At 43.1% G+C, this 23,351-nt stretch overlaps 1 protein-coding gene and 1 long non-coding RNA gene across 2 annotated transcripts; one reads left to right on the top strand and one right to left on the bottom strand.

Moving 5' to 3' along the window:
* Window positions 1–18,735: 18,735 nt before the first annotated feature.
* LOC127931844 (uncharacterized) lies at window positions 18,736–20,508 on the bottom strand. Its single transcript, XR_008143245.1, has 3 exons — window positions 19,536–20,508; window positions 19,303–19,383; window positions 18,736–19,093 (listed from the first exon to the last, which is right to left on the bottom strand). It is a non-coding gene; the product is annotated as an uncharacterized LOC127931844 (long non-coding RNA).
* A 112-nt stretch (window positions 20,509–20,620) lies between these two features.
* Window positions 20,621–23,102, top strand: LOC118387647 (apelin receptor B-like). The gene has a single exon (XM_035776225.2). The coding sequence runs from the start codon at window positions 20,692–20,694 to the stop codon at window positions 21,928–21,930; it is 1,239 nt and encodes a 412-aa protein (XP_035632118.1). The 5' UTR covers window positions 20,621–20,691; the 3' UTR covers window positions 21,931–23,102.
* Window positions 23,103–23,351: the final 249 nt, after the last annotated feature.

Raw genomic sequence — 23,351 nt, 5'->3', positions numbered from 1 at the left:
CACTGTATTCCTCCATCTCCCATTTTATTCCACTCTTCGCATTTTTTCAAAAGAATGAACTGGCAGCCAGGTGAAATTAGAAAGCTATACGTGAGCTGTGGAGAGATGACAGCAGTTTTTCATTTACTTGTGTATACAATAGGGGGTGCCATTGCGCTTTGAACAGGAAACTAGCATGTGTCCAATCCTATTGAAATGTGCTAATCGTTGATCCTGGGACATGTTTTTTTACACCCACGTTAAGTGTGGATGGATCTTTTCCAGCTTAGACCACATTTGGGAATAGTGGATAGGCTACTAATGGTGAAGCAGTTAGAAAATGAAGCACCCTGGGGGCCATTTGGGAGATTCTCTGTTGCTGGAACTTAATCTGTAAACATTTCAAATTGTGGCCACCGTGTTAGGCCTTGTGTTGGTCTCATTGTAAGTAATACTCAGATCAGAATGAGAATAGTCTAGCTATCAACTTTCCACATGGCCATGGGTGATTACATCGTAAAAGCACTCCTTTTCCCCTTTTTGTTTGCTTATGAAACTACATCTCCCTGTATCTACTTGCTGTATCTGTACCAAACCAATCACGTTTACATGAATACAATTCAATACTCTTGGACTAATCTGTGTTGTCTGTCTCGTTTGATATAGTGGGATATTTGGTGCAAACGAGAGTGATGGCAAAACAGAAAGGCCAGAGAGGACTGGACAGAGGGTTATGTGATCTCCATATACTCCCCCAGTCCCCCACCCTCCCACACACACATTAGCCACTTCCTTGGACACCTGTTTCTCTGGGTCTTTCAGCTCTGAGCGGTATTTGCATCTCAAAGACGGCGGAATCCCACAACACGTCTCGCGTTAATGGATGTGCAGAGCCTGTAAAATGTGCAACAGCACAACAATAAGGACAGCCTTCTCCCTCGCTCTGATGCATTTATCTAGACCAGGGTTTCCCAAGCTCGATCCTGAGGCCACCCCTGGGTGAACGTTTAGTTTTTTTGCCTTAGCTCTACACATCTGATTCAAATAACTCCTCAAACATTGATTATTTGAATCACCCAGGGGTGCCCCAGGACCAAGTTTGGGAAACCCTGATCTAGACAGTCCTTATGATCAGAAAAGCCATTTTCTCGCTCTTTCCCTTCAACAAATTTACATCAAAACATCCTGAAATATTCTTTGACTTTTTGATGCGGCTGTCTCACTGCCATAGATACTGTAACTTAAGGTAACAGACCTGAGATGTCTGCTCTTCGTTTTGTGGTGTGTCCTCTCCATACACTTCCGATCCTTTGTAACGGAATACATTTTAGGGCCTCTGTGGATAGCCTCTTCCGTGGAGATGAAGATTTATTTACTACACCCCAAGGAAAAGGAGAGAGGGAATCCTCTCTTTCACAGATGGCCAAAAGATAAGATATGAATTAGAGATCAGACGATGGAGTATTTCTTTCTCTTTCCTCCGAGCCACCATCATTGTGTCCAACTATCAGAGGATGCCTGTCTTTGGAAACTTTTCCATGGCTTCTCTCTTGTCTCCTTTTGGCCTTTCTCCTGTTTACTGGGATAAACAAAGTATCTCTTTCTGCTCTCCGCCTGTCCCCCCCCTGTTCCACAGAGACATTCAGACAGAGGCCCAGACTACAGGGGGCGTAATAGGAGACCAGTGAATAGCCTCTTAGCTCATCTGTGCAGAACAAGACTTGACCCAGACATGCCCCTAGAACCAACCCAACCTATGGGACCCAGACATATTGTAGCATTGTAGCCCACTATAACCACTGAGGTATGACTATAACTAGCTACCCTAACAGACACTCAACATTTCCTTCTCAAAGTAGGTCGCAAAAAATCAAGAAATTGTTCCCGGTACAGTCATGTTTTAAAAGATTAGGATCCTGTGTTATGAATCCCTTGCTCATCATATTTCCATTATGTGATAAATGTTTTATAGGGAGATGTACGGTGGTGTGGAGGGATGATCTCACAGGGCCATATGTGGACAGTGCCCGTCTGGGGGATTACAGTCTGGCTTAATGAGCCCTAAAGCTCCTCAAAAGCTTTTTGGTCACTGAGGGTCTCCCTCTCCAGTTATCCCAGTCATTCGGCCCACTGTCTCGCTGTTCATGAAGGGGTGCAGAGAGAATCTAGAGTTCAAGGGCACAGGTCAATGTTATTACGACACTCTTTTTGTCTTGATTGGTTCATCTGACATGCAACATCTGAAGAAAAAAATCATAATCGTGCCTTTATAGTGAGAATCACTACTATTGTGATGCTGTCTGAAATGTACAAAAGTACAATTATATATACCAGCCATAAAACACTGCAGCATATTACTCTAGTTGTCACATGCAAAAGAGTGCAAGGTTATCTCTTTTTATGTTTACAAATGTAAAATGGAACACTCCCATTGAGGAGGGGCAAGTTAACTGGAACTGTCACTTTGTTATTCATCATCTGATTGTCCTAAACCATGAGATTCAATGTCACCACTGAATGAAATGGATTTCCCCAATCCATTCATATGATGTTTCCATGTCCTTTATGTCTTTGGGAAACAGCTTTGATGAACCCAGATTTCAGTAGTCTCCTCCTGCGCGTGTGGGACAGGAAGTTGGTTCAGAGTAGCAGGGGTCAGGGGTCAAACAGATGCTTTTACAGTAGACCAAGGACAGGAAGTGTATGTGCATTTTTATTGTGCACACTAGATAACACTACCCAGCTAGCATATCATGTTCTGAGAACCATATGTTTATTAAAGCTTGGTAAGAGCGTAGTTGTTATTTTCCATACAGCCTTCCCACAACTTTCTTGGAATGGTGCAGGATAGTTGCTTTAACATTAAGTGGGAATTCCAGTACTTCAGCATAACATTTCCTACAGGTTTCCCCGTGGTTCTATTTAAAGTCATGTTCTTAAATTGTTCCAAGAACCTTAAGAAACAACTTTCTTCGGTGGGAATTTAAGTATGTTGGTTGGTCCTTTGTGCATGTAAGTTTCCTTTAACAATCAGTCTTCCAGATAGATGGCACAGACACAGGAACCGTGGTATAAAACTCTTTAGTAATAAAATGCAATTGCAGATAGAGATTCATATACAGAATACCTCAGTAGTCTATAGTAAAGATCTGTGTGGCGAAACAGGAGACCACACTCTTTATACAATCTACCGTCAATCATATCTTAACATTGTTGCATTGGATTAGATACAAAGTATGTAAAATGAGAAAACATGTCTAGACTGTGGTTTCTCACTCTACTATTTCGGCCTTGAGCCCAGTGTGACTATCAGCAGGTGCAGACAATTCTCAGCCTGAGAACTAAAGCAGTACATCTCCATTTACCCAGTACTTTTCCATCATTGCGCATTGCAAGCATACAAATGTTATAACATATATACAGTAATCATGGCATAGTGGTGTAGCCCCACACCTGACCCCCAGGGTAACCCCCAACAAGTACTTCAGCATAAAATGTTTCATATAGGTTTCCTCATGGTTCCATTTAAAGTAAGGTTCTCAAATTGTTCCGAGAATGTTAAAACTTTCAATACAAAACCACAAGAAAAAGTTTGTAACGTTCAGAGAACATTCTAAGAATGTTATTAAAAAACATATACATTCCGTTCTCAGCATCAACAAAACTCTTTCTAGCCTATATCTTGCTTTTGAACGGTAGTGTATGTATGGAGCATACCCTATTTACAGTTTTATTCACATTTTCAAGTACTTGTAACAAATCATGTATTATTGCATAGATTGTAATGGACACCTATGATGTGTGTAAAATACTTTTTTGAAGGTTGTACTGATCAAAATGAGCTAATGCTAAGCTATTTGCCAGCTATGTGTGGTGCCATGTTTGTTGACATTATACAATACATTCTGGGTGTCACATAAAAGTCTGTCAGACCAAAGATGTTATAACGAGATGAAGGAATGGTTCACTCATCTTTCGAGTAAACTTCCGGAAGTGAATGAAGGGAAGAGAATGATCGTAGACAACACACTCCCTTAAACATGCATACTGCAAACAGACCAAACTCTTCTTGTCTCCTCTTATTATCTTTGGTTAATAGGACAAAAGTGGGGAGAGCAAAGCCCCGATTAACATCAACAGGGCTGTTGTGGAGCGGGTTGAGCGTCCACATCACTAAGGATTTCACATGGTCCACACACACCTGCACAGTCGTGAAGAGGGCACTGCAGTGCCTCTTCCCCCTCAGGAGGCTGAAAAGATTTGTCATGGGCCCTCAGATCCTCAAAAAGTTATGCAGCTGCACCATCGAGAGCATCTTGACTGGCTGCATCACCGCTTGGTATGGCAATTGCACCGCCCTTGACTGCAAAGTGCTACAAAGGGTGGTGCAGACAGCCCAGTACATCACTGGGGCCGAGCTCCCTACCATTCAGAACCTCTATATCAGGCGGTGTCAAAGGAAGGCCCAAAAGACTCCAGCCATAGACTGCTCAGTCTGCTACAATCGAGCATACCGTACTGGAATATCAACTCTCGAGACAGCTTCTACCCCAAAGCCATAAGACTGCCAAATAGCCAGAGAACTATATCGTCAATTAATGGTACCAGGACTATATGCACTGACCCTATACACACACATTCACTAAACTATACATACACATCATATACACACTCACTCACACACACTATGCAGTTACTCTGACACAAAATCCTCACACATTCACAAGCACTACATACATACACACACACACACATACCGACACAACACAAACACACATATAGTTGAAGTCGGAAGTTTACATACATTTAGGTTGCAGTCATTAAAACTCATTTTGCAACCACTCCACAAAATTCTTGTTAACAAACTATAGTTTTGGCAAGTCGGTTAGGACATCTACTTTGTGGATGACACAACTAGTTTTTCCAACAATTGTTTACAGACAGATTATTTCACTTATAATTCACTTTATCACAATTCCAGTGGGTCAGAAGTGTGCATACACTAAGTTGACTGTGCCTTTAAACAGCTTGGAAAATTCCAGAAAATGATGTCATGGCTTTCTGATAGGCTAATTGACATAATTTGAGTCAAATGGAGGTGTACCTGTGAATGTATTTCAAGGCCTACCTTCAAACTCACTGCCTCTTTGCTTGACATCATGGGAAAATCCAAAGAGATCAGCCAAGACCTCAGAAAAAAGATTTTAGAACTCCACAAGTCTGGTTCATCCTTAGGAGCAATTTCCAAACACCTGAAGGTACCACGTTTATCTGTACAAACAATAGTACGCAAGTATAAACACCATGGGACCACGCAGCCTTCATACCGCTCAGGAAGGAGACGCGTTCTGTCTCCCAGAGATGAACATACTTTGGTGAGAAATGTGCAAATCAATCCCAGAACAACAGCAAAAGACCCTGTGAAGATGCTGGAGGAAACAGGTACAAAAGTATCTATATCCACAGTAAAATGAGTCCTATATCGACATAACCTGAAAGGCCGCTTTAGCAAGGAAGAAGCCACTGCTCCAAAACCGCCATAAAATAGCCAGACTAAAGTTTACAACTGCACATGGGTACAAAAAACGTACTTTTTGGAGAAATGTCCTCTGGTCTGATGAAACGAAAATAGAACTGTTTGGCCATAATGACCATTGTTATGTTTGGAGGAAAGAGGGGGAGGCTTGCAAGCCGAAGAACACCATCTCAACCGTGAAGCACAGGAGTGGCAGCATCATGTTGTGGGGGTGCTTTGCTGCAGGAGGGACTGGTACACTTAACAAAATAGATGGCATCATGAGGAAAATTATGTGGATATATTGAAGCAACATCTCAAGACATCAGTTAAGGTTGGTCGCTAATGGATGCTCCAAATGGACAATGACCCCAAGCATACTTCCAAAATTGCAGCAAAATGGCTTAAGGACAACAAAGTCAAGGTATTGGAGTGGCCATCACAAAGCCCTGACCTCAATCCTATAGAAAATTTGTGGGCAGAACTGAAAAAGCTTGTGCGACAAACCTGACTCAGTTAAACCAGTTCTGTCAGGAGGAATGGGCCAAAATTCACCCAACTTATTGTGGGAAGCTTGTGGAAAGATACCCGAAACGTTTGACCCAAATTAAACCATTTAAAGGCAATGCTACCAAATACTAATTGAGTGTATGTAAACTTCTGACCCACTGGGAATGTGATGAAAGAAATAAAAGATGAAATAAATAATTCTCTGTACTATTATTCTGACAATTCACATGATTAAAATAAAGTGGTGATCCTAACTGACCTAAAACAGGGACTTTTTAATTGGATTAAATGTCAGGAATTGTGAAAAACTGAGTTTAAGTGTATTTGGCTATGGTGTATGTAAGCATCTGACTTCAACTGTACATACACACACTCACACACTTTTACACTCATTTGCTGTTGCTAATCCTTTCTTTATTTTATTATTTATCCAGATTCCTAGTCACTTTACCCTGCCTTTACATATGTGCATCAAGTAACCCGTACCTCTGCACATTGATCTGGTACTGATACTCCCTGTATATAGCTCCACATTGATCTGGTACTCCCTGTATATAGCTCCACATTGATCTGGTACTCCGTGTATATAGCTCCACATTGATCTGGTACTGATACTCCCTGTATATAGCTCCACATTGATCTGGTACTGATACTCCCTGTATATAGCTCCACATTGATCTGGTACTGGTACTCCCTGTATATAGCTCCACGTTGATCTGGTACTGGTACTCCCTGTATACAGTTCCACATTGATCTGGTACTCCCTGTATATAGCTCCACATTGATCTGGTACTGGTACTCCCTGTATATAGCTCCACATTGATCTGGTACTGATACTCCCTGTATATAGCTCCACATTGATCTGGTACTGGTACTCCCTGTATACAGTTCCACATTGATCTGGTACTGGTACTCCCTGTATATAGCTCCATTCTTATGTATTTTATTTTATTTAGCTTGTGGTAGTTACTATTTAATTTTATGTATTCCTTTTTAACTCTGCATCGTTAGCAGGGTTTATAAACAAGCATTTCACTGTAAAGTCTATACCAGTTGCATGTGATGAATACAATTTGATGTGATTTGGTGAGAGGAGAGTGTGCTTTTTGTTGATTTGTCGTTCGGGGAAGTTTGTTTTGTGTTTATCTGTCTATGTGTTTGCCGCCAATCTGTGTTTGATCTCGAGTCACTTCCTGCCATTGTTATGTCACATCCCCACTGTCTCCCCTTTTCCCGTCCATCCAGTCCTCTCTCCCCCAGCAAGGAAACCAGGGGCTCAGAGAGCATACGCACAGAGGGGAATAGGGACTGTGTGTGTGTCGTGTGCACCATGGAACACTTGCCCTGATAAAGCTGGGCCCATAGATATACAGTATAATTGCTGGGACACACACAGACAGACATTTGCTGATATGAATTGGGAGCAGCAGCAGCAACAGCAGCAGAGGAGCCAGTGATAAGAATGAGTTAGGGACAGACAGAGTAGAGGGGTTTCCTATTACTGTCTTCCCAGGGATGAGACTACTTGACCAGAGAATATGTAGGTCAATGGTAGAACAGAGACCAAATGTTTGTGGGAGAAATGAATACACATACAGGAAGTGCGTTTAACTCTGTTTACAGTAAACAATAGGCAAAATGGTACATGATGTCATACATGTGTGTGTATGTGTGTAGCAGGGAGCATATAAGGGTTCAATTGGTAGATACAGAACCTGAACCTGAGAGGTAACTGCAGTGACCTCAGAGCTCTATTATAATTGAGACTGATGACAAAACCATATGGGCGGCAGGACCTTTGGTCTCAGGGTACAATAGCTTATTGTGTTCCAACCGGTGTGGTCATGGGTGTTACGTACAAACTCCATAGCACGTGTGTGTGTGTGTGTGTGTGTGTGTGTGTGTGTGTGTGTGTGTGTGTGTGTGTGTGTGTGTGTGTGTGTGTGTGTGTGTGTGTGTGTGTGTGTTCACCTCAGATAAAATGTAGGGTTGGGTTACAAAAATGCCTCGAAACCAAGACCTATCATAAAACGGCTTTGACGATTCTCATGTTACATAGGGAGGATAACACACCAGAGGTCCACTAATCTCACCATACATTTAGAATACTCCTCACAGTTTGTTAAAATGTTGGAATTCCTCCCTTTCTCCTGCACACCAGTTCAGATGGTGGGAACGATACCGGTCCTAATTAGACCCCGGAGAGAAGAGTAGTAAAGCAGGGGGAGGAAGGGCCTCATGGTTCAATACAATGCCAGATATTACCCATAGGAAGAGGAAAACACTGGCACTTTATTGTAGGTCTGTTGTTGTTGTTTTAGACAGCATGGGCCAAGGCCCCGGTCCTTATCTTCATCGCCTCCTGAACAGGTTTATATGAATCAGACGGGATCCTCAAATCAGGGGAAGAGGCCAAAGTGATTGAGACAGAGACCATGTTCTCATCATCCTGAGTATTTCAATGCAATTATCTTTATTTTTATCCTTTCTCCCTTTCCTGCCCCTCCTGCTTTACTACTCTTCTCTCCGGGGTCTAATTAGGACCGGTATCATCAACCGTCACTGCCAATGCTTGGATCAATCACAGTGTATCAATCACACTGTTCTGGGAAACATGATCACATACTGTAGGGTGCTCCCCAGTTCGCAACAACAACATCTTATTTACCCAAACCGAGGTCATGGCCTGAAGCACTGGTCCACATCCTGTGCCAGACAGGAAGTCCCTGTTAGCTCTGAATCTCTATCTCCTCTTCCTTCTTGGGTCTAAACTCTCTCTTCCTTCCAGCTTATAAGACTTGTTGGGGCCCCACCTTCATATGATGGTTGTTGTATTCTCTCTGTTGTATTAGCTATTTATACCCATTATGAAAACAATGGATTGGGATTTTCCCTCTTGTGCACACGTTTACTCTAAATATTCATATTGCACAGTCCCTCTTTATTAAAACAACAACTGAGTGAAAGGAGGATGATTTATCTGAACAAGGTGGCCAGCATAGTGAAGTGTGACCCACAAACAGAGACCGGACACTGGTGCGTCAGCCAAGGTTTAGAGCACGTGTCAAACTCATTCCACGGAGGGCCGAGTACTTGATTGATGATTTAAGGTCACAAATTAGTAGTTAGTAAGGAACTCCCCTCACCTGGTTGTCTATTCCACATGAACGTATTCACTACTTCCAAGTCACTGTAAAAAAAAATATATGATGATATCTAAATGATATCTAGACTACACATTTCAAGAGCAGATTCCTCTGGAGTCAGATGTGTAATATAGCCTATTAAACACAAAACACATCTCTCAAGTGAGAATGAAGACGGTCTGATACTGAAAAAGAAAGGACATTCTTGCATACTTCACCCATATTTATTTATTTTATATTAGCAAATAAAGTAGAGTGTCGTTCCAGTAGTTTGCTACACCACTACATGGCAAAAAAAATACTGAAAACACGACCAAGATCTGAATTTACTTTAACTACCACCAAGCTACTGCTAAATGTAATTTAATTACAAGTTGAACGACATGTAGGGTGAATTCTGAAAGAGTGGAACATCATATAAACTGGGACAGCTTAATCCTGACGTGTTTATTTCTTGGTCTGACAAAGACCAAATTAAAACTATAGTTGATAAGCCCTTGCAGAGAAACCACATGATCAAAATCACATCACTTCATTGTTGTGACATCATAGGCAGAGCAAGTTTTAGATAGGGAGCTCACGGTAAGATCAGTGACATAGTTATTTTTCTTCTGCTTTGAAGTTAAGGCTGTAAAACTGTCATAAATAATGCACTGTGTCCAATGCTGGACTTGAACTGAAATAGATGCCGGTACACATTTTGGGTGCCAATACCATTTATATGTAGGTGCAGGAGCTCTACAATACTTTAGAGCTAGTAGTCTATTAAATGAACAGGAGCTCAAACAGTAGAAAATGTGGGGTCTCGGTATTCAGCTACAGTGAGCTCCTGCCCAAGTCAAGCACTGACTATGCCAAACTGTGATGTTAATGTGCATACTATGTCCTGGTGCATTAAAATACATTTAAAAAATAGCCAATATTTTGTTTCAATGTTTTTATTCAGTTATTTTTTGTTGTTGTCCTGCTTTACCAACCATTGCTAGCTAAAGTGTGACAGCATGGAGCAGCTAAAGTAGGACAGCATGAAGCAGCTAAAGTGTGACAGCATGGAGCAGCTAAAGTAGGACAGCATGGAGCAGCTAAAGTGTGACAGCATGGAGCAGCTAAAGTAGGACAGCATGGAGCAGCAAAAGTGGGACAGCATGGAATAGCTAAAGTAGGGCAGCATGGAGCAGCTAAAGTGGGACAGCATGGAGCAGCTAAAGTAGGACAGCATGGAGCAGCTAAAGTGGGACAGCATGGAGCAGCTAAAGTGGGACAGCATGGAGCAGCTAAAGTGGGACAGCATGGAGCAGCTAAAGTGGGACAGCATGGAGCAGCTAAAGTAGGACAGCATGGAGCAGCTAAAGTGGGACAGCATGGAGCAGCTAAAGTGGGACAGCATGGAGCAGTTAAAGTAGGACAACATGGAGCAGCTAAAGTGGGACAGCATGGAGTACCTAAATTAGGACCGCATGGAGCAGCTAAAGTATGACAGCATGGAGCAGCTAAAGTAGGACAGCATGGAGTAGCTAAAGTGGGGACAACTTGGAGCAACTAAAGCAGGACAGAGATCCAGTTTACATTAGGGACCCCCTGTACTTAGGTTAGGCAGAGCTCTGGGTCTTGTAGCATTATATCCTGTTTATTTGTTCTTGTAGAACTGATATTAGTACTGTTATTTGAATTAATTCAGAAAAAGTGGGACACTTTTAGCATCTCCATCTTCTGTAACCTCTTCAGACATCTATCCAACATCTTAGCCCAACACATTATAAATATCTGAAATCCTCAGATGTTTCGACATCACACAACATTACTTTGTCTGTACAACTGCGCACAAGCATTTGATTCAGTTTAGGGGTGAACTTTATGCTATGATGTTGTGGTGTATTGTCAAATGCAAAAATGGCATATGCTTACAAAGTAACAGGTATGTTTGCGTTAACTTTCATATAATTGTAACATACAAAATACACGTCTATGTACTGTATATCTATATTTATCTGAGTGTCTTACTTATACAGTGGGGCAAAAAAGTATTTAGTCAGCCACCAATTGTGCAAGTTCTCCCACTTAAAAAGATGAGAGAGGCCTGTAATTTTCATCATAGGTACACTTCAACTATGTCAGACAAAATGAGAAAGAAAATCCAGAAAATCACATTGTACGATTTTTTATGAGGCTGGGAAGACTGCATCTGCAATAGGTAAGCAGCTTAGTTTAAAGAAATCAACTGTGGGAGCAATTATTAGGAAATGGAAGACATACAAGACCACTGATAATCTCCCTCGATCTGGGGCTCCACGCAAGATCTCACCCCGTGGGGTCAAAGTGATCACAAGAACAGTGAGCAAAAATCCCAGAACCACATGGGGGGACCTAGTGAATGACCTGCGGAGAGCTGGGACCAAAGTAACAAAGCCTACCATCAGTAACACACAACGCCGCCAGGGACTCAAATCCTGCAATGCCAGACGTGTCCCCCTGCTTAAGCCAGTACATATCCAGGCCCATCTGAAGTTTGCTAGAGAGCATTTGGATGATCCAGAAGAAGATTGGGAGAATGTCATATGGTCAGATGAAACCAAAATATAACTTTTTGGTAAAAACTCAACTCGTCGTGTTTGGAGGACAAAGAATGCTGAGTTGCATCCAAAGAACACCATACCTACTATGAAGCATGGGGGTGGAAACATCATGCTTTGGGGCTGTTTTTCTGCAAAGGGACCAGGACGACTGATCCGTGTAAAGGATAGAATGAATGGGGCCATGTATCGTGAGATTGAGTGAAAACCTCCTTCCATCAGCAAGGGCATTGAAGATGAAACGTGGCTGGGTCTTTCAACATGACAATGATCCCAAACACACCGCCCGGGCAACGAAGGAGTGGCTTCGTAAGAAGCATTTTAAGGTCCTGGTGTGGCCTAGCCAGTCTCCAGATCTCAACCCCATAGAAAATCTTTGGAGGGAGTTGAAAGTCCGTGTTGCCCAGCAACAGCCCCAAAACATCACTGCTCTAGAGGAGATCTGCATGGAGGAATGGGCCAAAATACCAGCGACAGTGTGTGAAAACCTTGTGAAGACTTACAGAAAACATTTGACCTCTGTTATATACCCTTTGTTGGCAATGACAAAGTATTGAGATAAACTTTTGTCATTGACCAAATACTTATTTTCCACCATAATTTGCAAATAAATTCATTAAAAATCCTACAATGGGATTCTCTGGATTTTTTTTCTCATTTTGTCATAGTTGAAGTGTACCTATGATGAAAATTACAGGCCACTCTCATCTTTTTAAGTGGGAGAACTTGCACAATTGGTGGTTGACTAAATACTTTTTTGTCCCACTATACTTATTACATATATTTTCTCTAATTTCACATAGGATCACTGAAAGTTCTTGGTTGAGCTGTCCCTTCCACTATCCACTCTCTGTTCTCAAGCACACCATAAGAAAGCTTCAGTAGGAGACAAAAAAACGATGCATTCCTTGAGAGTGGACTTCCATTTCCACTAGCATGTCACTTTTGCACATGGAATGTAGCAACGCACATACCCCGCCCACTTGAGGATCTGTCTTCTTCAGCCATCTATTTCCTGTGTTTGAGGGGTGCAAAATCCACGCCACTTAAATATCACTGGATTGATTGCTTTAATTTTAGCCCTGCAACTCTAACTTTTGCTTGTCATTTTTTCCCATTAATGTTATGACCGCAGAAATGTCAAACACACCCTGGTAATGGCTGAAATGGGCTCAATGGAATACATTGTCTTTCCATTGAATCTATAAGAACACGAATAGTGGCTTTTAACCAGAAGCGGAGCCTCCTCTTGACAATGGTTCGCTCCAAGGCTTCTCTTCGCTTAACATTTGCATAAAGTAGAGCAGAGCTCAACTTTTTTTACTGCTCCACTAGAAGGGTTCTCGTCGCTCACCTTCCCACCACTGGAGGCTCCTCAGAGGAGGAAGGGGAAGACCAGACACCTCAGTTAATTTCTTAAAAATAAAAACAGTGAAACATACTATACTAAATATATTCCCGTCACAAATAATTGATTGAAACACACAGTTTTGCCATTAAGGTCTACAGTAGCCTCAACAGCACTCTGTAGGGTAGCACCATGGTGTAGCCGGGGGACAGCTAGTTTCCGTCCTCCTCTGGGTACATTGACTTCAATACAAAACCTAGGAGGCTCATGGTTTTCACCCCCTTCCATAGAATTACACAGTAATTATGACAACTTTCAGAGGATGAACATTCAGAGGATGAACTGACATGTTGTCCACCCAATCAATGGATCAGAGAATGAATCTAGTACTGAAAGCATAAGCTACAGCTAGCCAACACTGCAGTGCATAAAATGTGGTGAGTAGTTGACTCAAAGAGAGAGAAAGACAATAGTTGAACAATTTTGACCAAATTCATTTCTTTAAAAATGAAGGAGAAGCAAGAGAGAGAGAGAGAGAAAGGGAGAGCTAGCTATATTTTGTATTTTTTTCTCTCACTTTCACTAGCTAGTTTAGCCTATTCAAACACCTGACTCAGAGAGGGACTCTGTGTTAGCTGGCTAAGGCTATCCAACACTGGAACTTTTGATTTTATTAATTTATTGCCACCTGGGTCCGCATGTGTAACTGCTAAACTACATGTTGACTGTACACTGTACTGCATGATTGTAGTGGGTTTACTAAAGCGTTAGTTCTAGTAGCTATGTTGACTATAACGTTAGCTAATATGGCTACAACGATGTAGGCTGTGTGTAACGGTTAGCGGTTACGATATGAAGGTTTCACATGGTCACAGACAGCTGATGTGTTGTGCACCGAAGTCCACAAGCGAAGGGAAAAGGAGAGAGGAGGAGAGCGTGTAGATGCAAGATGGAATTATACAATGAGCAAAATAATTATGCTGTTTTCATGTGGCTGCTATGAAAGTGAACTGTGTTTGCGTGGGATCAGGGGTGTATTCATTCAGCCGATTCTGTTGAAAATTGTTTCTTAAACGGAAGCAAACGGAACGAAATACGAGAAACTTACCTGAATTTGTCCAATAGAAACTCTCGTTTGCAACTTTTGGACAAATGATTACACCCTAGATCAGCTAGATGCAGGCAACAGTGTGCAAGGTAGTATTGAATGTGTCTGTCACCTTGATTACTCTAGTTTTTCTTTCGACTTGTGCACCGACGTTGTAAACTTTGATTCATAGGCTGGGTTGTAGCAACCTCATGATGGGTATAGGGACAATTTGAGTATCATGTAGTAGCCTAAACCTATCGATGATACATTGAGCTGGGTGAATGGAATATCAATGACAGTCATCCAATATGATGTAATAAAAATAAGGCCATGCTCATAAAATACATAATCGTCCTCCCTCATCTTAAACGTCACCGAACGCCACTGCTTCCCCCAATCCCTTGCCCTCATTGAAAATGAATGTGGGCGGTTCTTCACCTGCCAAATTTGTTGTTGGTGAAAACCTTCTGTAGAGCTTCGTCGGGATTTAACGCACCATCTTGACACTTAAATCACAAGAGACAGAAGAAAGATAACACATTTTTGTGGATTTGAAAAAAAGTTATAATTTAATGCGCAGCGGTCTAAGGCATTGCATCTCAGTGCTTGACGCGTCACTACAGACACCCTGGTTCGAATCCAGTCTGTATCACAACTGGCCGTGATTAGGAGTCCCATAGGGTGACACACAATTGTCCCAGCATCGTCCGGGTTTTGCCAGTGTAGACCGTCAATGTAAATAGGAATTTGTTCTTAACTGACTTGCCTAGTTAAATAAAGGTTCAATAAAAATAAAGATACAGTTGAAATGTTTACAATTTAGATTATCTGAAACCAAAGCAATTTAAGACTTGGGTTAAAGCGATATTACGTCTGATCTTGCAAACAACATAAAGTATGTACAGATAGGTGTAATCTAGAGCCAAGTGTGTTGATTTTGAATCAAACTATTGACACACTTGTTTAATTATGCAACAGAACGGGGAAACAACAGTAATTTATGAGACAGTTTAGACAGAGCAGGTGAGTGCAGGTAGAGTTGACAGAGCAAGTGTTTGGTCATTGCAGCCCCGTTCCACCCCTTTATGTTAATGTAGTCATATATGCAAATCCACCCCGTTTGTTTATGCAAAGTAGGCACATCTGTTTTTTGTTATTTTAACATAAAATACATTTTAAAATACCTGATACAATAAGTAAAGGTATATATGAGTGCATCCCCCAAAAGTGCCATTTGACAATATATTGAATACCTGAATTCCCACCAGAATCCCCAAACTATAATTCAGTCAATATCTGATGAACTATAACAAATATAAAAAGTTTAGAATATCTCCATCCATTATCCAACTGTTCTATTTATCTTAACAATGTTGATGTCCATTGCTAAAGGAATGCCACAAAACGCAAGGGAGGAAATCTTGTAGAAAGGGCACATTTCTGTGAACAAAGGGACACACTCTGGGCCCCTTCTCTTTGTGTCCCAGGTCCTCTGATGGGGGCTGATAAGGGACATTTAAGTAAACAGAGCGCTGGTTGCATGCTGCCTCCACAGCAGGCGTGACCTCCCATATTTCACCTCATCTAATTGGCCAAGGGAAAGGCCCCAATCACGGAGATTTATAATCACCGGTACTCTGTCGTCAGGACGATGAAGACCGGAGGTCTGGATGCGTGTTGTCATCCGGCCACACGTCTGTGTTTGGGGTGTATAATGGATTGCAGTAAATGCACGGAAAGTCTCGCTGGAGAAAGCTGAAATGGAAATGCAGAAGAGATGCAGAGAAAGAAATTAGGAGACAAGCCTCAAAAAGCTCATTCAGGATTCTAAGTGCTTAGGTCACTGTGGGACAAAGCACAATTTAGGACAGAACATGCTTGTAGATGTATGTCTAGCTTTCTGTCTGCACGAAGCAGTTAAGAAAATAAGGAAATGATGCACATTTAATTGTAACTATGCTCTTTGGCATTCATTAAAATGTTTAAAACCCTTCAAAGCTGCCTGGAGGTGAACTCAATAGAGAGGCCTGTTATGAGGTCAGTTATTCACAGCGCTTTGGATCCCCTCTCTCTGACTACTATCTTGTGGGTTCTTTCCGATTAAGTGGCACAAGACGTACAGGTTTTGGATAGTTTGTCCAAGTGTTTCTCACAGGTAATCCATGTTCCTTCTAGACACGAAGGGCATGACATGACATTACACTGCCTGGACTATTCATAAACGATCATCCCTCATCTATCTTTGGAGCATTCCCATGCGTTTGTGTTTTGTTGCGATTTGTGTGGTAGACCACATCCACGGTATTATGACATGTTCTCGCGTGAACATCCGGCGCTCGCCAACGGTATCAGGCAGTCTGAGCTCTCACAGAAGCAGAGACATTGTCCAGTCAACCACTTGCTGTAGGATTTTTTACATGTCCAGACAGACGGTCACACTGCCCATCATGTGGTCTTCCTCTCCCCATTAGTGGTCCATGTGAATGAGTAGGGTTGTTAGGGGTGAGGAGTGGGGGCTGGGCTGTACGAGGTGTAACCTCGTCCATCTTGGTGGCTCCAGTGCTTAGCAGGCTGGTGTCAATCATCTCAACCCCCTGGTTGAAGGGAGGTGGAGAGGACAGTGGGATGGACCATAAAGTTGCCCAAATGTTCGCACTCTCCAACTGGGAAGGGTAGCTTGTTTTGGAGACAGTCCACACACCATATCTATCTTATTTTGACATTGATGGTGCTTCACTAGTGTGACTTTGATATTATTTTCCTCACTGTGTGTAATGTGTTTGTACACTCTCAATATAAAGTTATAAAAAAGATATGTAATGTCACTGGCTGTAGTAGTGACTGACTGGCTCTGTGTTGGTCAGCTCGCAAATCAATCCCTGCAGAGCCAGCTGTCACAGTAAGTTACAGCGGACCAATGCATGTGGTCTCTGACAGCTTAACACACACACATCAAACAACTGTCTCTCCCTCTCTCTCTCTCACACATCACACATCACACCGGCCGGATCACCTCCTGCTCATTTGGTGCAAAAGACACAACAGAACCCTGGCTCATAAACAAACTTCAACACGCAGGTCATGTGACGATGAAAGATCAAAGGGGCTCTCAGCAGCCATGCAGACAGATGTCTATATGTGTAGCGTGTGTGTGTGTGTGTATGTTTTCGTATAATCTTGCATTTGAGCGTGAGTGTGTGCATGTGCTTGTGAGTGGTCTCCATTCGTATCAAATCAAATCCAATTGTATTTGTCACGCGCCGAATACAACAGGTGTAGACCTTACAGTGAAATGTTTACTTACAAGCCCTTAACCAACAATGCAGTTTTAAGAAAAATACCTAAAGAAAAGAAATAAAAGTAACAAACAACTAAAGAGCAGCAGTAAAATAACAATAGCGATGCTATATACAGGGGGTACAGGTACAGAGTCAGTGTGCAGGGGCACCGGTTAGTCTAGGTAATTGGGGGCAATGCAATGCATATAGTCTGGGCTGCCCTTTGATTAGCTGTTCAGGAGTCTTATGGCTTATGGGTAGGAGCTGTTAAGAAGCCTTTTGGACCTAGACATGGTGCTCCGGTACAGCTTGCCGTGCGGTAGCAGAGAGAACAGTCTATGACTAGGGTGGCTGGATTCTTTGACAATTTTTAGGGCCTTCCTCTGACACCGCCTGGTATAGAGGTCCTGGATGGCAGGAAACTTGGCTCCAGTGATGTACTGGGCCGTACGCACTCACCTCTGTAGTGCCTTGCGGTCGGAGGCCGAGAAGTTGCCATAGCAGGCAGTGATGCAACCCGCCAGGATGCTCTCAATGGTGCAGCTGTAAAACCTTTTGAGGATCTGAGGACCCATGCCAAATCTTTTCAGTCTCCTGAGGGGGAATAGGTTTTGTCGTTATGCAATATCTCTCAATATTGTTTATTGTTTATTTTTTACTTGCTCTAAACCAACGGATGATGGATGAAGACCTTGGATGTGAGAACAGGAGATGACAAGAGATGTGATGTGGTCAGCAGCAGGACATACTGTACATGTATAGGAAGATTTATGGTGTCCTACCTGTGTGTGGTTTACAACACAAGGCCACACATGAGAGGATGAGAGCAAAAATAAATAGCGCAATAGCAAAAACACCAATGGAGTGTTGGAGAAACAGAACTATGCTCACACTGACTGACAAAATGACATTGACTGACTTGAAATTCCTTTGGAACATTGGAAGATGTCATTCATGTTAATCACCAGCATTATCCATCTGTTTCTTATCTCTGATCCCTGTCAAATTAGCCTGTCTGCTCATTAAAGGGTTGATAACTTATTTAGTGCTGGATGGTGGGTGGGCGTGAATTGGATTAGGTGTAATATTTAATTTAACTTTAGATTTCACTGCCTTGACCAGCATATCCTTCCAACGCCCTTACAATGCCGCACAAAACACAATCTCACATATAAATAGAATCCCATTAGAACAGGGGAAGATTGCGTTGACTCAACTCACTCTGCTCCTTTCCTGCTCAGAGCTGCCAAATGTCCTGCAAAAGAGCTCAGGAGACAGCTCAGATGAGAGGGCGGGGGGGGCAGAGCAGAGGAGATGGGGGCGGGAGACAGAGCAGAGGGAGAAACACAATTAAATTGGTTTAATCAACACAAACTACCAAAACAAGTAGCAAAAACAAACTGCTTAATATAGGGTAAGTGACGTTTGAAGACTAGTGCTGCCGAGAACCAGAGACTTCCATATAGCCTGGGTCTGGCTCATCATCAGAGGAAGAGAGAGATGGGTGGAGAGGGGTAGGGGGATGGAGAGAGAGAGAGAGCTGTGGGTGAGACAGGAATAGGGGGATGGAGGAGGAGGGGACCGGCTAAGCAGATTGTTGAGTGATGGTTGTGTCTGAGAAGGTCAGTGCCCTGGCGCCACTGCTGCTGCTACACTGCTGAGAGACAGAGGAGGGTGTAGAATGAGCCCTCCCACCTGGGCTCCTTCAGCATGGATACACAGGGACTAGATCAGACTCACTTTACATCAGTCAACTGATGATTCTCACCAACTAAACCATTTGGACAGATTCCTATTTCTGAGTGGATATGAGACAAACTACTGAGCACCTGTATTTAAATGATACAATATTAGGTCTACATATACCTGGTCTCAACTCACTACCTCTGTCTTGTCTCATCCCACGTCACACACGGACCCACAGGATACAGGACATGTCTAACTGTCCTTTAAGCACCAGATTAGTCAGGGAAAAAAAGGTTTTACTTTGTTATGATGACAAAGTCTGCAGTGATACAATTCTAACATCAAATCAAATTGTATTTGTCACATGCGCCGAATACAACAGGTGTAGACCTTACTGTGAAATGCTTACTTACAAGCCCTTAACCAACAATGCAGTTCATGGAATAGAATGAAGACAGTATTTCCTAAAGAAATAACAGGCAGTGATTGTCAACAATAACAGTGTTCTGGATGTGGGAATACTGGAATGAACCCCTGCGGGCCAAGTCGCTTGGCTGTCTATCTTGGGTTGCTTTTTATTGGTCAATTATAATAAATGATATGTTCTTGTTCTTAAATAAGTAACATAGGGCAAACCCCACCCTGGGACATCTAATGGACAGATAAGAAAACAGTAAGCTAAACATGTAAATAATATATATATGTAAAACATAGGCCAATAACGTTTTCTATCCTATTTCATGCAGCACAACAAATTCCCATTAGAAAGAGAATAGGATATTTGTAATATAATATTTCGTGGTCAAATTTTCTCTATCAATGTTCATTTGCTGGACCATGATATTTGATTATTTATCCAAATTAATTATGTTGGACACAACCAAATTATACTCACCCTATAGCACTGCAGTAATAACATAATGTTTTATTTGATACATTGCACACGACACACGCAACATGTTTGAACATGCAGTGCTGTGCAATTGTGCGATCATTGACATGGAAATGTATTATTCTAATTTGGGTGCTCAAGTGTACAATTGCCTACTTTGGCAGTGGTTCCCCCTTAAATGCTGCCACTTTATCATTGTAATTGTCTACTTTTAGACTAGGTGCTTGCCCCGGCTTGCCTAGACAGGCAGGAAAACGAATATTTTCAAATCAATTCCATATCAATTCAATTATACTTTTTAGAACTTCTGAAGGCTGTAAAACACGTAGAGCAGATCCCACAATTCGCCTACAGTCTTTAACATGTATTAACCGTGTGCGTCATAAGAGTTACAATAATGTTCTTTCAATGCCCTATTTGTATTTTCATTACGTTTTCGCTTTTAAATTGAGGTCTGCTTACCGTTTATTGGAGAGTTCTCTTCACACTCGAACGTTATGGAGTCGCGGGGGGCGTGGGTAGGGAAAGGGAAAGGGGGGTGCTGGGATCGGCCTTGGAGGAGGTGACAGAGGGTTGTGTGAGGAACTGCCGGGGTTTAAAAAGGCAGCCTGCCCAGCGCTGTGACACCAGACCTGAAATCACCCTCGACTGGTCAGGACCTATTTTATGCGCTTTTTATGAACTTCTTGCACACGGATTTGGACCAAGTTTCTAATTGCTTCATCAACGTTATTGATCCATTGATCAACATTATTTTACCTGATAAAATAATATACATTTTTAAAGAAGAAAAGGATACTCTAAGAAGAATGGAGAAGTGGACAACCCCTGAATACTATGACTATGATTATGAAGAGCAGGAGAACAGCACCATGTGTGACTACTCTGAGTGGAAGCCTTCCTACTCAGTCATCCCAGTCCTCTACATGCTCATCTTCATCCTGGGTCTCTCTGGCAACGGTGTGGTCATCTTCACTGTGTGGAGGGCTCAGGCCAAGCGCCGGTCAGCAGACATCTACATAGGCAACCTGGCCATGGCTGACCTGACCTTCGTGCTGACTCTGCCACTGTGGGCAGTGTACACTGCATTGGGATACCACTGGCCCTTCGGTGTGGCCCTCTGCAAGATCAGCAGCTACGTGGTGCTGCTCAACATGTACGCCAGCGTCTTCTGCCTCACCGCCATGAGCTTTGACCGCTACCTGGCCATCGTGCACTCTCTGTCCAGCACCCAGCTGCGTACCCGTGGCCACATGCAGGCCTCCCTGACGGCCATCTGGCTCCTCTCCGGCCTACTGGCTGCCCCCACACTCATCTTCCGCACCACCAAGGATGACGAGAGCAGCGACCTCATCTCCTGTGGCATGGACTTCAGCCTGGTGTTGGGTGGGGGTAATCAAACAATCAGTCAATCAAATGAATTGAAGCAGAAGGAGTCCATGTGGATCGCAGGGCTCAGCATCTCCTCCTCTGCCCTGGGCTTCCTCCTACCCTTCCTGGCCATGATGGTGTGCTACTGCTTCATCGGCTGCACCGTGACACGCCACTTCAACAGCCTGCGTAAGGAGGACCAGAGGAAGAGGCGTCTGCTGAAGATCATCACCACCCTGGTGGTTGTGTTTGCTGCCTGCTGGATGCCCTTCCACGTACTGAAGAGCGCTGATGCCCTCTCCTACCTGAACCTGGCTCCAAACACCTGCGCCTTCCTCCGCTTCCTCCTGCTGGCGCACCCTTATGCTACCTGCCTGGCCTACGTCAACAGCTGCCTCAATCCCTTCCTGTATGCCTTCTTCGACCTGCGCTTCCGTTCCCAGTGCCTCTGTCTGCTCAACCTGAAGAAGGCCATGCACACCAGCCCCGGCAGCTCCATGTCCTCCCAGAAGACAGAGGCCCAGTCGCTGGCCACTAAGGTGTGACGTTTATGCCGGGGTCAGGGGGCATGGAAGAGAGATGCCAGCCAGAGGGAATAGGTCTCTAGCTGCCTTTTCCTGTCCTGCCTCCATCGTCACCTGAACACTACAGGTAAATGTAAGATTTCAGAGGTGCATGATATCATTACCTATCCAGCAAAATGATATCATTACCTATTCAGCCACATGCATGTGGACTGCAGACTGAGTGCAAATGTACGTGTCCTCCAGACTGTGTGACTGAGGAAACTGATAGTCAGTCTTCTGGCTGTAATCATGACCACTGACATCCTCCAAGCTCACTCTCAGTGATTAGGAAGTTTGTACAAACCCCTTGAACTGCTTGATACAGGGGGCCAAGCTCCATGCCAGGGTGATGCAAACCAGAACCCAGACATTTTGGACAGAGTTGAATGTATTTCAAAGGGACAAAGCAGCTCATATTGTTCTCCTGGTGTTCCGTGTTGACTTAAGACAAGTTCTTAGGTGGGTTGTCCCATGGCTCTGGCTTTTAACACTGGAGGAGTGTATTATACATGCATTTGTACCATGCTGTTCTTGTTTTTTTTAAGCACTTGCTCATTGGAAGGAGGTGAGACCTCTTCCTCTGCCCCAGTCATGACGTACGTGTGTGTGTGTGTGTGTGTGTGTGTGTGTGTGTGTGTGTGTGTGTGTGTGTGTGTGTGTGTGTGTGTGTGTGTGTGTGTGTGTGTGTGTGTGTGTGTGTGTGTGTGTGTGTGTGTGTGTGTGTGTGTGTGTGTGTGTGTGTGTGTGTGTGTGGGTCCAGGAAAGGTGTTGCAGCTTGATTAAAAAAGTTGTAAAGGGAGATAAGGGCACGGAGGGGGGGGTGGTCCCAGACGGACAGATGGCAGCTGACAAATGTTGTCGAGTGAGGAGAGCCAACTAATAGGTGGCTGCTCTGACAGATTAAACTCTTTGTGTGTGTGTGTGTGTGTGTGTGTGTGTGTGTGTGTGTGTGTGTGTGTGTGTGTGTGTGTGTGTGTGTGTGTGTGTGTGTGTGTGTGTGTGTGTGTGTGTGTGTGTGTGAATGTGTGTATTGAATCAGGATTGGGGAAGGCATGAATTAACTTGTTTTTATTTGACAAAGATGTGAATACATGCTGTACAATGCTTTCATGTGATGATTTGAAATAAAAAAGTTTTCTGATGAACTAAAATCCTCTCTTGTGTCATTGTGTTACTTGTTACGATGTCATGCAAACACTATTCAGTAGACATGCGTTTGTCCTGTTAGCACACTGAGTTGAAGGGTGACAGTCTCCCTCCCAATGTGTGCAGTTAGAACAGAATCAAAGCTGTGTCTACAGGAAATACATATGAGTTTGATTTCCCACTCTAACGTTTGTTTCTTTGCTCCTTTATGACAGTGTTCCCCTTCAGACCATTAACAGAAATTTGTTGACAAT

Source organism: Oncorhynchus keta, chromosome 9 (assembly GCF_023373465.1).
Source record: "Oncorhynchus keta strain PuntledgeMale-10-30-2019 chromosome 9, Oket_V2, whole genome shotgun sequence".
In the NCBI taxonomy this organism is placed as follows: domain Eukaryota; kingdom Metazoa; phylum Chordata; class Actinopteri; order Salmoniformes; family Salmonidae; genus Oncorhynchus; species Oncorhynchus keta.
This window is presented reverse-complemented; position numbering and strand designations above follow the sequence as displayed.

What these genes read in the sequence shown, in the direction of transcription:
- LOC118387647 (XM_035776225.2), top strand. Translation starts at nt 20,692, where the DNA reads ATGAACTTCTTGCACACGGATTTGGACCAAGTTTCTAATTGCTTCATC.